At 65.4% G+C, this 16048-nt stretch overlaps 6 protein-coding genes across 6 annotated transcripts; 3 read left to right on the forward strand and 3 right to left on the reverse strand.

The window, feature by feature from the left end:
- Window positions 1–2043: 2043 nt before the first annotated feature.
- On the reverse strand, window positions 2044–3602 carry MICPUN_66518 (predicted protein; the record flags this gene model as incomplete). Its single annotated transcript, XM_002505211.1, has 1 exon — window positions 2044–3602. A coding segment is annotated over one exon (1559 nt), but the record flags the coding sequence as incomplete, so codon positions are not given.
- A 321-nt stretch (window positions 3603–3923) lies between these two features.
- On the forward strand, window positions 3924–4332 carry MICPUN_76821 (predicted protein; the record flags this gene model as incomplete). Its single annotated transcript, XM_002504911.1, has 1 exon — window positions 3924–4332. A coding segment is annotated over one exon (409 nt), but the record flags the coding sequence as incomplete, so codon positions are not given.
- A 16-nt stretch (window positions 4333–4348) lies between these two features.
- On the reverse strand, window positions 4349–7171 carry MICPUN_62583 (predicted protein; the record flags this gene model as incomplete). The annotated part of the gene is made up of 3 exons (XM_002505212.1): window positions 4349–6231; window positions 6569–6942; window positions 7030–7171. The coding sequence occupies 3 exons, from the start codon at window positions 7169–7171 to the stop codon at window positions 4456–4458; spliced, it is 2292 nt and encodes a 763-aa protein (XP_002505258.1). The 3' UTR covers window positions 4349–4455.
- A 243-nt stretch (window positions 7172–7414) lies between these two features.
- MICPUN_103124 (predicted protein) lies at window positions 7415–9268 on the forward strand (the record flags this gene model as incomplete). The annotated part of the gene is made up of 1 exon (XM_002504912.1): window positions 7415–9268. One exon carries the CDS (start codon window positions 7415–7417, stop codon window positions 9266–9268), a length of 1854 nt encoding a protein of 617 aa, XP_002504958.1.
- A 491-nt stretch (window positions 9269–9759) lies between these two features.
- Window positions 9760–14295, forward strand: MICPUN_62585 (predicted protein; the record flags this gene model as incomplete). Its single annotated transcript, XM_002504913.1, has 1 exon — window positions 9760–14295. One exon carries the CDS (start codon window positions 9760–9762, stop codon window positions 14293–14295), a length of 4536 nt encoding a protein of 1511 aa, XP_002504959.1.
- MICPUN_95475 (predicted protein) lies at window positions 13270–15697 on the reverse strand. Its single transcript, XM_002505213.1, has 3 exons — window positions 15511–15697; window positions 15175–15234; window positions 13270–15044 (listed from the first exon to the last, which is right to left on the reverse strand). Exons 1-3 carry the CDS (start codon window positions 15673–15675, stop codon window positions 14478–14480), a joined length of 792 nt encoding a protein of 263 aa, XP_002505259.1. The 5' UTR covers window positions 15676–15697; the 3' UTR covers window positions 13270–14477.
- Window positions 15698–16048: the final 351 nt, after the last annotated feature.

Genomic DNA, 16048 nt, shown 5'->3' on the forward strand with positions numbered 1-16048 from the left:
GGTCCGGACCGTGCCACAGAGTCTGCGCCACGATCGCCCAAGGAGCCTTCATCTTGTCGCCGATTGCGCCAGCCGTCCCCGTCTGAAGATGAGGGTTGTTGGATATCACCCACAGGTCACCCTTCGAATAGGTCTTGTACCCGCGTCGCTCGCTCTTCTCCTCGAGGAACAGCCACGTTTTGGGGTTGGACTCTGCGGCGGGCTCGTCGCCGTCGTCGTCGCCGCCCTTCTTCTTCTTCCAACCAAACTTGCGGAACGTCTCAAACTTGAGCCTGCAGTGCGCGTGGTAGACGCAGGTATCACCCCTCTTGAGCTGAAGCGCGACCTGCTTCGCCTCTTCGAGCTCCGCGTCCGTGCCCGGCCTGGCGGCTGCGGTACCCCCGCACTCCCTCCTGTGCCTCAGGATTCCGTCCATCTTTTCGCGGACGAACGCGAGGCGGGCGTGCAGATCGTTCCTCAGAGCTCCGCAAAAGTGCGTCTGGTACGCCTTCGAGGTTGTAAACGAATGTAATCCGACGCCGACTCCGGATCGAGACCTGAGCGCGGGGAGGTCATCCTTACCCGGAAACTCGAGGTTCAGCTCCGTCGGATTCGCGACGCCGCGCGGAGACACCGCGGGCTTGACGGGAACCTGGCGCCGGTGCTGCGTGGGAACCACGGCGGCAAACGGCGCCGCGGCTTCGTTGGTGATGTCGGCGCCAGTCCACCGCGGCGCCCGTTGCCGAGCCGCCGAGGCTTCGCCCCACCTCTCGAGCGCGGTGCCCCTCGCGTGATGGGAACCTTCGCGCGCCGGCGGTTCGGTCTCGCCCCCCGCGCCCTTGGCGAGTCGAAGTAGGGCGCCGAAGGGGTCGCCGCCGACTCCCCCCGCAGCCTGGATCGCGGCGGCAAACCCGCTCAAACCTCCCTTCTCCTCCTTCGGTTCCTCCTTCGTCGCAGCCTCGCCGTCGACGTACACCGCCCACTTGCTCCGTCGTTGGGCGAGTGGCACGACCGGTTTTGTCGACGTCGGATCCGACCGTTTGACGGGCGCGGGATCGAGCGATCTGTCCCCTGGGTTCTCTCTCCTGGCCTCCTCGTAGAGGTCCGCGAACCCGACAGCTGTGCGCCCCTCGCGCGCCCGAGCCGCGTGAACCTCCGCCCACGTCGCATCCAGCTCCTGCTGAATCGCCTCATCGTCCACCTCCTCGTCGGGCTCCGGTGACATGCGACGGGCCTTGTACGCCGGGGGCTCGTCCACCGCCTTGGGCCTCACTGTGAACGCCGGTGGCTTGAACGGCTGGTTGACTGGTTTCCCGATGTTGGCCGTCGACGCGCCGGGCACGACCCCGCGCGGGCGCGCGATAGTCACCCTTGGAGCGAACGGAGGGTTAGAAACCATCGCGCCAGAGACTTTCGAGCCGCCTTCCGCGTCAAGTTCATCCTCCGGGCAGATATCGTACCCGTCCAAGCGAACGTCGTCTCCATCGAAGAGCGCCTGAAGATCGCGGCTGGAGAGATTGCCGAGCGCGAGCGCCTCACCCTTGGGGCTGCTTTCATCGTCCGCCGCGTACAGCCTCGCTCTACCCCCAAGATCCACCCAGACATCAAGTACGCCGTCTTCGAACTTCTTCCTGTGTTTCTGCTTCTTGTGGATGTCCTTGGTGTACGTGCACGTCCACCGGCGCCTGGCAGCGGAGGACGCCATGACGGGGTCGCGGCAACACTCGCGCGCGGTCCACACAGGCGCAGATCCTATTGTTTCGTCGGACGCATCGACGTCGGGCAAATGGTGCTAGAACGAATTGGTTTACGACGCCGCGCGATATTCTCTCCAGCAGCGAGTGCCGCCCGGGCGACAGTGCCACGACTGTCTTGTTGAAGGGGGGTGCCCGATTCCTCTGAGGTTGCGAAGTTTGAACCAGCCAGATCGGTCCTGGCAGAGTTGACTGCTTTTTCTTACGGTGCGACTTGTTCAATCGATTGGATTACACACGCGAGGGTTGCAGATTCCGTGCGCTCTTGTAGTTCGTCGGCGGTGTCCTGGGTACGTCCGGCAGCGTAGCTCTAACCACGCCTACGCCCTTAGTCCTTCCCTCTCTGAATATAACCCTTGTTCCAACCTTGACGAACTCCGGCCTGTGGTTCCACTCGAACGTCACCAGCGCTCGATCGCCCATGCGGAGCACGTCCTTACCCTCCATCTTCACGATTCTAGCGCACTGTCGCACAGTCAGACAGTGCAGGATGGGCGCGTACCCCAGTTTTAAGGTGGTCGGGTGGGACAAAATGACAACCTCAGCCTGGAACTGCCAGCAGGCGCGCGGGTTCAGGGAGGGCGCACACAAAATCATCCCCTTACGAACGTCGTCTTTGTGAACGTGCTGCCCGGCTTTACGCGCCTTGAGCGCCCACGATCCGGAAGACCCGCACGTCACGCGGTCCACGGGCACCCGCTTGTTCATGCTGCTCTTGATCGCGACCGGGATGAACTCGCCGTTGCCGTTGGGGCCGAGCAGCAGTTCATCCTTCGTCTCGATCGTCCCGCTGACGACGAGACCGGCGACGACTGTACCGATACCTGGGACTGCAAATGAGTCATCCAGATGCACCAGAGCCTCGTTACCCGCGAGGGGCGCGAAGCTTCGCCGCGACGGGAGGTGGTTCAGGAAGGTTCGAACCAGGTCCAGGCCCTCGCCCGTAACACATGACACTTGAAATATTGGGGTTATGACCCCGCCCGCGACGTTCTGCACGGACGTCATCACATCGCGCTCGTCTTTCACCAGTAGCGGTGTCTTGTTCTTCTTCAGAAGCTTCTTTAGGGCGTCGATGGTGGCGTTTCGGTTCTCGGCGGCGGCCATATCAATCTTGGTCACGACGACAAAAAATGGAACCTTGAGGCCGAGCATGATTGACAGATGCTCCTTGGTCATACCAACGATGCCTCCGCGGTTAGCGTCGACGCACATCATACCGAAATCAGGTTGAACGCCCGCGATGCCGTGCATCGTGGTGCGGAGGTACCGCTCATGACCGGCGAGATCCGAGAAGTGAATCACCTTCGAGGAAGCCGAGACAATCTGGGTCCAGGTGAGCTGATGAGTTTCTCGAACCTCCGGGTTATGATAGTTCACGACGGAGCCGTCCGGGGCGAATCCGATTATCTGCTGCGATATCGCCGACGTGCGCCCGGACTCGAGCTCGTGCTTGTGCCTGAACACGCCGCCTCTCGCCAAACCTCTGCCGTTGTCCAAACCACCGCGCGTCAATACTCCGAGCATCGTGGACTTCCCCGAGTCGACGTTCCCGAGGGTCGTGATGCGAATCTCCTTGTGCTGGCGAGCGCTCGTCTTCGCGCGTATTAAGCACGTCGCGCACCGTTTCCCGTCGCGCGTCCTTCTCTCGTGCGCCACCGAGCAATCGCAGTCGATGGCGCTCGCCATTTTCCGCAAAGTTTCGATTGACTCGGTAAACGCCGAATCGTCCAGGCCGTGGGCCTCTCCGTCGTCCCCGACGCCTAACTCGTACAGCGCCTCGCCATCACCTTCGGCGAATGTCCTCCATTTGAGCTGGGTAACTAATTCCTCGAACCTATCCGGGGTCACGCCCACCAACTGGCGCTTGAACTCGTGATTCCCATCCGCACGTTCAGGGCCAAGGGAGAGGGCATCGAACGAGAACACGTCGGTAGGCGAAGTGGATGGCGCCACCTTTGGAGCGGACGGCGGAGATGAGCTCATTCTCGGCATCGTTTCGGCCATGATGGCACGACCGTCGCCGGCGCGAAACCCGGCGAGAGTGCTGTCCTGGCGGAGGAGAGTGACGGATAAGAGACTGACGTGGACGAGGGTTCTTTTTTGCCGGGAACAGCGGCGGGGTAACATTATTTTCACACACGAGGAGTAATGGCGGAGGATGAGCAGATCATCAAGGCTCCGCCCGAGGCGGTGAAGAAGGGTGGGTATTGCATGATTCGGGGAATGCCCTGCAAGTTAGAGATATGCGAGGTGCTGCCGAAGGCCACGGCGAATGGGAATAAGCGACTTCACATACGCGGCCCAAACGTGTTCACCGGGAAGCCCTACGAGGATACGCTGAATCTTACAGCCGGGTTCCACGGCATAGACGTCCCGGTCACGATCAAGGCGCAGTATTCCCTCATGGACGTCGATTCGGACACGGGATTTCTCAGTCTGCTCACCGATTCGGGCGATTGCAAGGAGGATGTGGGGTTGGTGAAGAACGAGGACGGGAGCTTCGACGAGCTGGGTCAAGAGGTTATCAGCAAGTTTGAGGCTGGCGAGGCACTCAAGCTCACGGTGTTGTCCATCTTGGGGAAGGACGTAGTCATAGCGTGCGACGTGGACACGGGGGCGTGATGCCGATGCTGCTGTTACAATGGTTGAAAGCGAATCTCCCCGATCGTCGTCCCTAATAAGATGTGCGTTGCGTAGTATACAGAAATACAGGTGGCTCTCACCTGGCACCCTCGCTCAGGAGCTGCAGGCAGTCGGCCGCGTCGGACATCACCTTTCCCGTCCTCCTCCTCTTCACCGGGCTCCCGCCGCCTGCCTTCTTATCGTTCGGGTTGGGCCTCTTGCTGCGCGGTCCCTTCGTGGGCACCGCCTTGCCCCCCGCGGATCCGACGCGCGTGTCGTCAGAGCTGACGCTGGGCAGGCGAAAGTCAGCCTTGTCACCCGCGCCGTCGAGCTTATGCGTGGAATCCTTGCCCGATGACCCCGACCCGCGCGTCCCGCCAGATCCCCCGGAGCCGCCCGATGGCCCGGAGCCGCCCGAGCCTCCCGAGCCGCCGGAACCCCCCGAGCCGCCGTCGGACCCGTCGGAGCCGGACGGCTTGGCAAACGTCACAGCCTTTCCCTTCTTCGAACCCGGCTGCTCACCCTCAGCCTGCGCCTGCTGGGCGTTCGTGGCTGCCATGGCGTTCATCCACATGGCGTTCATCCAGCTCATCATGGCGTGCTGCGACGCCATCGACTGATAGCTCTGCCACGCGTGCTGCACCTGCTGCGGGTTCTGAGCAGGCGGATACGGGTGCGGGGCACCCGCGGGCCAGCCGTACTGGACCGGTGGCTGGTACTGTTGAGCGGGTTGTCGCTGGTACCAGTTCATCATCTGCTGCTGGTGGTGTTGCTGCTGGTGGTGTTGCTGCTGGTGCTGCGTCAGCGCGGCGGGTTGTGGCGCTATGCGAACCTGGTTTGGGCCGCCCCTGTGCGACGCGGGCAGCGTGTACTGCATGTTCTCCGAGTTGGCGCTGTCCCTGGGCGTCGCGCGCGGGCCGCTGTTGATCCGGGTGAGGCCGTCATCCTCGGCGGCGGCGGCGGCGGGCTGCTGCGCCGCGCCGTCCTCGCCAACCTCTCGCATGGACCCGTCGGGGAACAGTATGAGCTTGGGAGGTCGCCTGAACTGCGAACCGTCGCCGTTGTTCTTCGGCGGTTTGGATCCGTCGTCGGCGATTGGCGCCGGCTCGTTCGCCGCCGTCGTATCCGTCTTGTTGGAATCAGCCGGCTTGGCCGCCCCGCCTGGGGTCGGGTAGAGGCTGGAATCGTACCACCTCCTGCCCAACATCAGGGATCTCGAGTTACGCTTACCCTTGTGCGCCGCCGCCGCGCTCGCCGCCGCCGCGAGGAAGGGATCGTCGCTCGCGGGGGCGACGACGGGCGCCGCGTCCGGTCCCTTGTGCGCTCCGGTGAGTCGCCCCGGGAGCTTCTCCTCGAGCGTGCACGCCTCGTCCTCGTCCGCGTCCGGCTTGGTGACGACCGCGACGTTGGCGTTCGCGTCGGCATCGTTCACGTCGGAAGCCCCATTCGCCTTGGTCTGGCGCTCGCGTTCCTTCCTGGCCTCCTCCATGATGGCCGCGTTGATGGCCGCGTACGTCTCCTTCCTGGTCGGGTCGGGCGAGGTGGTCGCAGCCATGAACTGCTCCTTGCGCCACAGCGGGAAGGCGTCGTCGAAGGGGTTAAAGCCCGAATCGACTTTCTTCCGGTACTCCTCCAGGCAAGCCTTGGCCTCCTCGCTCCATTCCTTGGTGTTGGCGATCACGGCGAGCTCGTCGCGATCCAGCCGGAGACTCGGCTTGGCGCCGGCGAGATCGTCGGGCTCGAGCGACAGCTTGACCTCGCCCTCGTCGGGGCACGGCGGGTCCTCGTCGTCGGAGGATCCCTCGCGGCGCATGTCGGAGGGGTGTAACGAGCCGGACGCGCCGCTTCCGTCGCTCTCGTGGCCTTTATCGCGCTGCGGAGATGGTCGGAGACGGGGAAGGGTCGACGTCAGTTTTCCGGTCGAGTCGCGTGCAGGAAAAATATCTCGCGCGCCCGAATCTTTCCGAGCCAACCAGCGAGAAACAGGACGGCAGTCGAGCAGCGGGAAACGCGGAGGGTTGGCGTGCCGTGGACGTTCGGCGACCGCGTTCGGACCGTATCCAGACCCACGACAGTCGAGTTGACTCGTCCGGATCGACGAACGCGTCGATGACGACGTCGCATCGCGGTGGACGCGCGTGTTCCGGGTTTGGAAGCGTCGGAACATTCCGGGCGTTATGCCTCGTTGTTGTGCGGGAACAAAGACTCACCTTCTTCGCGCCCTCGCCGTGCCTGCGCCCCTCATCCCCGTGCTTCACGCCGTTACGTTCGCCGTCCTGGTTGCTGTCGGAGTCGCTCGACTCGACCTGGCCCTCCCGTGCCTTGACGCCGGTCGCGTGGGCGGACGTCGGCGTCGTCCGGGCGTCCCGGTCCGCGTCCGCGAATTCGGGCGCGTCCTTGCTCTTTTCGATCCCGGCGGTTTGGGCGCGGTCGGAGACGCGGGGCGCCTCCGCCGCAGCCTCCGCGGAAGTCATCGTCTTCTGGATGAACGGTTCGGAGTCGGTGGTGACCTCGTTCCTCCGCTCCGTCAGAGCTTCGTCGGACTCTCGCGCTCGGTCGGCGCGCGTGTGTTGTGTCTCCGGCGCTCCCGAACAGAACCCAGGAACACTTTTTTTTGGAAAAGTGACGATATTTTGGAGGGAGATTGTGTTTCAGGAATTTTTGCTCGCACGCGATTGGCGCGGCGGATCGACGTGGATGGTGGGCTTCTCAGACCTCCGATTCTTGATTCTCGCGCCCAATGAATCGCCCTGGCCGTATCTCGCACGTGGAAATATCGTAAATAATATCCCGAAATTGGCTGGGATTCCCATGGAACGAAGGGGACTGGCGAGATCTTATTTGTCATTTTCCAAATCGCCAGTAAATCGACCTCCATCTCGAGTATCTTCGACTTGCGATGCGAGGTCGACGGAGATCGAGCCGGTCCGCCAACGGTCCTCTGCGCCTGCCCACCCTCAGAGCCGGGCGAGCGAACGACTCGTCCGATGGGGACTCCGACGAAGGCCTCGGACCGGCGGGGAGGCTATTCGATGCCGCCCATCGCCGTCGCGAGCATGGACGACGACCCGCCCGACCCGTTCTCGCCCGACGCCCCCGGTCCGTCACAGCGCCTGCCCGGCGACGTTGTTACGCCCAGGACCGCATCGGCCCGGCGCGCTCTGAGGGAACACGAGCTGGCGCTCCGGGCGCACGAGAGCGGCACCGCGGAGTACCGCAGAATGCTCTCGGACGCCGAGCAGGGGATGGAGAAACTCCTGACGATGAACGCGGCGCTGCGGAGGGAGCTCGAGCTGGAGCGGCGCGCGTCCACCGGGGTGGGCCGGGCGGACGGCACCCGCGACGCGTTGCTCGCGGCCACGCTGGAGGACAGCCGGTCTCGACTGCGCGAGACGGAAGTTCAGCTCGAGAGGGTGACGGACGCGTTCGAGGCGCTCAAGCGGGAGCGTGCGGAGGCCACCGCCGTGCTGCAGTCCAACGCCGCGGTGCGCAAGGCGCTGGACGCGGAGCGAGTGCAGCTGGAGGGCGCGCGAGAAGATCTGACGTCGCGATCCGCCGAAGTCGCGACGCGCGCGCACAAGGTCAGGTCCGAGGCGGCGCAGCATCGCGCCGCGCTCGACCTCAAGATCGTCTCGAGGATGACAAGGGAGGACGACGCCGCGATCGCCGCCGCCGCGTTCGCGGCGCTGAGCGGCCTGGAGGAAAAGCTGCTCGAGCTCGAGAGATTTGCGTCGCGACCCGCGCCGGAGCCGCCGGACAACGGGGGCGCCAACCGGCCGGGCATCGCGCACGCCGTCGCCGCCGAGCGCGCGATCACGACCGAGGGCGAGGTACGGCGCGTTCAGGAGCTCAACGTGGAGCTCAGGGATCGGATCCGAACGCTCGAGGTTGACCTGCAGATGTCGCGGGCGCGGGAGGCGTCCGCGGTGGAGGGCGCGAGGCTGGCGAGAGATTTCGCACGCGCCGAGGACGAGGTCAGGGAGGCGACGGCCCGGCCCGAGGTGGAAGCCCTCCGCGCGGAGCTGGAGAAGGCGAACGAGGCGGTGCGGCGGTCGGAGGCGCACGCCTTGGTGGCCGCCAAGCGTTCGCACGAGGCTGACCGGCTCGAGATTTTACTCGCGGAGCGCGAGACGGAGATCAGGCGGCTCCGACGCGAAGTCTCGGAACGTGCCACTGGCGAGGAGAGCCTCGCGAGGCCCGTCGAGGCTCTTCCGTCGCCATCGCCGAGGAAATCGCGCCCGGGGACGGCGGATGGAGCGACGAGGCTTCGCGGCGGCCGAGCCCCCGCGTGGGCGGTGAACGACGAGACAATCATCGAGGACGCGACGGAATCCCGCGATTTCCGCGACTCCGGCGACGACTCCGGCGACGACTCCGGCGACGACGACGACCCGGAGTACGTCCCAGCGCACGACCTCGATCCCGTCGCCGCGCTGGAGGAGCTCAAGGCGCACCGCAGGGCTCGGAGGGCGGTGCGAAAGCTTCGGCGCTGGGAAGCCGCGAGGGACATCGTCCCAGTCGCGCCGGACCGGGAGCCCGACGGTACGTCAGTCTCGGTGTACCGCCCGCCGGCACCCGCGCGGGGCGGTCGATCGCGGACGAATTTGAACGGCGAGGAGCCGGTGAGGCGTCAGGTTCAGGGTTCGGCCGGCCCGGGGTTTAGGCGTCAGGTTCCGTTTCGACCCGCGGGCGTCGCGGGGCTGGAGCTGAGCCGCGGGCTGTCAACCGCCATCGGGCAGGCGAGGCTCGCCCTCGCGGACGCCGAGCGGGAGTTGACGGAGGCGCACGAGCGGCGCATGAGCGCCAGACGTCAGAGGGAGTCCGTCGCGCGTCTGTACCGGGGAGGTCACGCGAGGACGTCCGTGGCGAGAAAGGAACCGGCGCCTCCTTGGGCTCAAAGGAGGCCTTGAAATTTGCAGGATTTTTGCGCGCGTATATATTTCTTTCTCCACCGTCAGCCTACAATCGCTGAGCAGCAACCCATTCATTTTGGGCGCGAAAATTGGCTGCAAAAATTGTCTGCGGGGCGCGCCCCTCAGAAAAACGTGACCACGGCGACTCAAGAAAGACGAGTTCGCTCGGCCGCTGGTGAAAGGCCCGAACCGAAAAGCAATTTTGCGGTGTTTGCCGCCGCCGCGCGGTCACTAGTCGCGCGCGCCCCGGAGGCGTGGAGACGAGCCGGTCCGGTTCGCGGTATTGATCTGAGTTGAGTTAAAGCGACTCGGCGATCGACCGCGTGCGTATCGTCGTCCTCCAACGGGCCGACGTAGGGCAACGCTTGACCAATCGACCTTCCGCAGATTCCGGCGCGGGCGCGCAGGGGATAACTTTTCACAAGGGGGCGAATCTCACACCTATGGTGGTGGAGTCGATGGGGGGTGGGAATGCCGGGCTTGATCCGATGGGTTACGGGGACGAAGCGTTGTACGGAAAAGAGCTGCGCGACGCGTTGGGGAGCTTTCCCGGGGGATACGTGGCGAACGGCGGCGACGCGGGGCTCGCCGCCGATCACGGAAAATCCAACCTGGCCAATTTCCAGATCCGAGGCGTCGCGCAGCTCGACGCGTCCGCGGACGTCTACTTGGATGGCAACGCCACCGATGATGCCGGTGACTCCGAGAACGACGATACTGGGCCCGGCGTCGACGCGCACATGTTCGACGACCTCCCGGTGGACACCTCCCAGTGGAGTGACGTCATGCGGAGGCGCGCGAACGGAGCGCCGGGAGACTTCGCCTTCAACCCGCAACCGGTCAACCCCAACGCCGCGCAGCACATCTTCGCGAGGCGATTCTCCGGCGCGGGGGCGTCCACGCCGAGCACGGAGGACCTGCGAATCACCACGGTGACCCCGCCGCCCATCGACGGCGAAGACGACCCGCCATTCGCGCCCCACCACCAGGCGCGGACCCCGAGCAGCCGCGAGGTGCTCGAGCGCGTCCGCGCCAGGACGCCCGCTTCCACGGAGCCGTGGGCCATGGCCACGGCGGCGGCGGCGGCGGCGGTGCAGAAGGCCATCGAACGGCAGGAGATCGCCATCCAGGCGAGGATCAGGGGCGTCGAGCTCGCGCACGACGCGGATGAGGCGCTGGACCGAGCCAAGGAGGCGGCTCACCTCTCCGCGGCTATCAGGCGCGGCGAGACCAAGCCCGTGCCCAAGAACGCGGTCCCCGCGTCGGTGATGAAACGACTCGCCGCGGAGCGCAGGGAGCGGGAGAAGAAGCGCAAGGGATCGCCCGAGGGCTCCGACGCACTGGACTCACCCGCAAGCGCGAATGGTAAACTCGGATCGGGCAAGAAGGGGAAGCAGGTCAAGGCGGCCAGAGCCCCGCCCAGGCCCGCGCTGGACATCAAGAACGATCCGAAGGCGGCGGAGGTTGCGAAGATGTGGAGGAAGGCGGCCGAGTTGGATGCGTGCGCGGTGTGCGGTGAGCCCGATCCCGACCATTGGGACGCCAAGGATGAGATCATCTTCTGCGACGGGTGCGACTTGCAGGTGCACCTGTCGTGCTACGGCATGCGCAGGGTCCCCGAGGGCGAGTGGATGTGCGTCGGATGCACCGACGGGCTCGACGTGGGAAAGGCGAGGCTCGGGCAGTTTGGGGTGTGTGCGCTCTGCCCCCAGCCGGCGGGTGCTCTCGCCAAGCTGGATCCGCCGTCGGCGTGGGACGTGGCGTGGGAATCCCCGGGGACGCACGCGCACATCGCGTGCGCCGAGTGCCTGCCCGAGGTGTTCATCATCCGCGATAAGAAGAACAAACCCCCGCTCATCGACATGTCCTTCGTCAAGGGCGCGAGGATGAACCTGCGGTGCTCGCTGTGCGACCAGGAGGGCGCGTGCACCCAATGCGCGATGAAGAAGTGCTACGCCTCCTTCCACCCGCTGTGCGCCAGAGCCAGCGGGTTCGCCGTGGAGCGGCACGTCAGCGACGGGCGCCCTATGGTCTTCTGTAAGACGCACTCTGGCGAGAGGTGGCTGGAGCAGAGGCGCGTCACCGCGGGGAAGCCGGCGAAGGATCTGTTCGCGAAAACCGAGGGCGCAACCGCGCAGGCGGCCGAGGCGGCTGAGGAGGCCGCGGTGAACGCCGAGGTCATCGAAGAGGACGCCGTCGGCGTCGGCGTCGGTAAGTCCAAGTTTCTCTCGCTCAACGGCACCGTCGACGCCGTGAAGCCCGAGCCCGAGAGGGAGGAGTCTGGCGACGGGTACGCGGCTGCAGCGGCGGCGACGGCGACGAGGCTCTGGGAAGGTTTCGCCCCGTTCATCGCGGACAAGCGCGAGCGATCCAGGTTCGGCAAGGTGGCCCGGAAGATGATGACGGACTCCGGCATGGACCAGAAGGAGTGCGGGCGGCTCGCGGCGCTCGACGCGTCCGCGGGTGAGGCGGAGGCGAGTCGCGCCGTTTGCCGAGCGGAGAGGGCGGTGGCCGCCTCTTTACCGCCGGAGACGCCCCCGACGCTCGCGCCCGGCGTACCCGCGGAGGTGGCCGCGAACGCCGCCGCGGCTCAGTCCATGCCGTGGCGCGTGCTTCGCGCGCACCAGCGCGCGGGCGTGGATTGGCTGTCGGCGAGGCACCTGGCGGGCGTGGGGTCCATCGTGTGCGATCGCGTCGGCGCCGGGAAGCGCCTCACGGTGCTTTCGCACCTGATGCACCTCAGGGACAGCATGGGGGTCAAGGGCTCGCACCTCCTGGTGTGCCAGCCCGAGGCGATCGCGGCTTGGACGTCGGAGCTCAACAGGTGGTGCCCGCGACTGCGCGCGGTGACGCTGTCATGCCCGGCGGACGAGAGGAACCCGGCCAAGGCGGCTATCCTTCGGGCGGGCGCCGACCTCATCATCGTGCCGACGAACGTGCTCGTGGAGGCGAAGGACGCGGCGGCGAAGGCCGCGGAGGCTGCGGAGGCTGCGGAGGCGAAGGCCGCGGAGGCTGCGGAGGCTGCGGAGGCGAAGGCTGCCGAGGCGCCCGTCGAAACCGACGAGGCGCGGGCGGCCGCGCGGGCGGCGGAGGATGAGGAGGCTGCCGCCGCCGCCGCCGAGGCTGCCGAGGCGAGCTCGTTGAAGAAGAGCAAGAAGAAGAAGAAGAAAAAGTCTACCGGCGGGGGCGGGGGGCACGCGCGGAAACCCGAGGAGGACGGTGTCCTGCCCTCGTCCCTCACCAAGCTGACGTTTCACACCGTCATCGTCGACGCGGTGGGCGACGCCGCCGAGGATGCGCTCCCGGAGCTCGCGCGATCGGAGCCCCACGCGCGGGTCAAGTTCAGCCGCGCGATCGTCGTGGCGAGGGACACGATCAACGCCCGCGGCGGCGTCCTCAGGGCGGCGCTCTCCATCATGTTTCCCGCCGTGTTTGACGCGATCGCCGCGATTGCGCGGGAGGGTGACGACTCGGACGACGAGTACGTGGATGCCGAGGTTCTCGAGCAGGAGTGGAGCGTCACCGCCGGGGCGCTGAGGCGAATGACGACGCTGCGCCGCGTCGCCGACTGCGACGTCGGCGCCGACCGCCGGCGGGTGGACGAGACCGTGATCGTGGCGCGATCCCAGTCCTCCCTGTTCCAGGAGAGGTACTCGGAGGTTTTGGGCGGGTGCGGCGGCGGCGACGACGCGGAGTCTCGGGCGCGGACGTTGAAAGAGCTCGGGGCTCTGTGCGCGACGGACCTCGACGGCTCGGGCAAGCTCCGGGCGCTCGATTCGATCGTTCCCCGCCTGAGGGTCGAGCGCCGCGCCGCGCTCGTCGTGTCGTCGTCGTCCGCCGCGCTCGACGCCGCCGCCGCGCTCTTTGAGCAGCGACGCGTCACCCACTTCCGCCTCGACGCGCCGGACGTGGCGCTCGGCACCAGACTCCACGCCGTGGGAAGGTTTCCCTGGAGCTTCAAGGCTGGCGGCGGCGTTCGCGCGCTCCTGTGTTCCGTGGCGGCGGCGCCCGACCTGACCAAGGAGGTTGTTGGCAAGGTTGATTCGCTCATCGTGCTCGACGGCGCGGACGACGCCGGGGTTGAGCGCGTCGTGCACAGGCTCACGGGCGTGGGCGCGGCGGTTTCGCCCGAGTCGTTCGACGCGCTCACCCACCCGCGCCCGACCCGGGAGCTCTCCGTGGTGCGGCTGGCGGCGGACGGCACCGGGGAGACGCGCGCGTTTGCCTCGGTGGCCGAAGCGAAGGAGTCGTTTGACGCGGCGAGAGCCAAAGCCTCGACGAACAAGAGCCTCGACTCGGCGGATTGGGCGGTGGCGCGCAGGGGCACGTCCGGCGCGCGCGTGGTGACCCTGAAAGAGGGACTCCCCGTGCCCCTCGACGGCCTCTTCATCGCGCCCACGACTGGCTGGTTCGGCGCGGGCGAGGTGGACCCGGTGGAGGCTGAGAACGACCTCGAGGAGGATGAGCGCGCGTGGGCGACGGCGACGGCGAGGCGCAAGTCCCGCGCGCACGCCGCGTCCGCCGAGGCTGCGCTCGCTGCGAAGGAGCACGACCTGACCAAGTACCAGTGGCACGAGAGGCGCTGCCTCAACTGCCGCGGCGAGCCCGAGCGGTGCGTGCACATCCCGCCCGCGTTTGTGGGACCCGACGTCGCGGCGAAACGGTTGGAGTGCCGCCTGTGCCCCAGGGTCATGTCCTTCGGGTGCGCGGCGCTGACGCAGACCCCGCGGGGCGGGTGGGTGTGCCCACAGCACCTGTGCCACGGGTGCGGCGCCGTCGGCGCGGATCACCCGGTTCGAACCGACGGCTCCAGGCGCAACCCGCCGCCCGCCGCGGCTGTGCTGCTCAGGTGCGTTTCGTGCCAGAAGGCTTTCTGCGACCAGTGCTCGGGGGGCGCGGAGTTCGAGGCGGTGGAGACGACGCCCAGCGGGGAGTGGGAGCGCAACAGCTTCTTCCTCCCGGCGCGGTCGTACGAATACGTGACGTGCCAGCTGTGCGCGACCAAGCCGATGAGCACGGCTTGAGAGGACGATACGCGAGAGGTCGACAGACCGAGACGACGATCGAGGCGCGAGAGGACGACAATGTCTATAACTGTATTATGCGAGAGGGACCGAAGCGAGATATAGCAGGCCCGACTTATTATTTTGAAACATGGATGTAAATTCCATTAAACCATTATGATATAACCCCCACGAGAGCAAGCTTAAGCGCCGACGACCTCGTCCCTCTTCTCAACCTTCTCAATGAGATCCTTGGGCCTGTCAACCTTGGCGCCGGCATCCTCGCCAGCGTAGTCGCCGTGCACCTCCATGAGCTTGGTCACGTCGAACTTGGGGCGCTTAAGAATCTTCACCTTGCGGATGTACACGTTCTGAAGGGGGTAGATGCCAGCGCACACCTTCTCGATCTCCTTGCCGATCACTTCCGGGATGAACTTGAGAACAGACTCCTTGAGGTCGCAGGAGGAGATCTCGCGGTTGATGATCTCGTTCATCTTCTTGCGAATCTGGCGGATCTGGCCGGACTGGGCGTAGCAAGTACGCTTGGTCTGGTCCATGCGGCGCTTGGTGAAACCGATGCAGAACACGCGGAGAGTGTACTGGTCGGTGGTCTTCACGTCAACGAAGGTCTCGATGAGGGAGAACCACTTGCGCACAAGGGAGCGAAGCTTGTCGGTGGTGAAGTCCATACCGGCGAACTGGGTGAGCACGTTGGTGCCCTGGACGTCCTCGCACTTGAGGAGCATCTTGCGGAAGGCCTGGTCCTCGTCCTGTTTCGGGTTGGGGAAGAGAGGGATGGTCGATCAGTCTCGTGCTCGTTGCACTGAAAATTGCACAGGTTTTTCGCCCTCCACTGTAGTAGGGTTTGCTCTGAGTTGGGGATCCCGTCGCGGTTCTCACCTGCTGGAGGTCAGCGAGGGAGCACTCGAAGATGCGGCCCTTGAGACCGTCGGAGGCAATCTGTTGTAAAGATGGAGGGGAACAGACGGTGAGCGATCGATTTTCGCGTTCGGCGCTGTCTCGTCGACGCCGCCGTCGACGGCTAGCGGGAAAAAACAACAGCCGATGCCGCTGCAAAAGAGGAAGAACACCGGTCGCGGCGCCGCTCCGATGAGGCTGCAGAAGACCACGAAGCCTCGCGAAAGGCGCGGCTTTCGAGCCTTGGACATCCAGCAACACCGCAGCGACGCGTATCGCGCGCGTTCGGGGTTCGCGTAAGGCCGCCCGGTCACTCACCTTGGTACCCGCGGAACGGGTCACAAGAGTCTTGCCAACCTGCTTGACGGTGAACATGGAAGGGGCCTTGATGTCATACCACTCCTTCTTGAGGAAGGGGTCGACGGCCTTCTTCTTGCCACCCTTCTTGCCCTTGGAAATGCGCTTGTTCTTGCCGACCGCCATGGTGACGGAGGGTGTCCTCGCGACGCGTAAAAAGGGTTAGGACGCGCGCCGATGCAGGTCTTTACGGATTTCACACTCCGCAAAAAAACCCTAATCCACCACGGGAAAAGCAATTTTGCACGGGAACCAGTCACGAGATGGCCTCAGGGGTGCAATTAGAGGCCGCTGTGGTAATTGCCATTAGACGTGACTGCGTCAGTGTTCCAAAACGAAACGCAAGTATTCACGCGTTTCCATACGATTTCTCGATATTCCGGGACTCGCAAAAAATCACCCGGGTGAGCCGGGTGCTGCGCTGGCATTGGTCCTTTGAGAGAAGTCGCTCGATCGAAACGACGCTTTTCACCACTCCTCTCTCGCGCAGCGACAGAGC

This window comes from Micromonas commoda, chromosome 11 (assembly GCF_000090985.2).
Source record: "Micromonas commoda chromosome 11, complete sequence".
NCBI classification, from domain to species: Eukaryota; Viridiplantae; Chlorophyta; class Mamiellophyceae; order Mamiellales; family Mamiellaceae; genus Micromonas; species Micromonas commoda.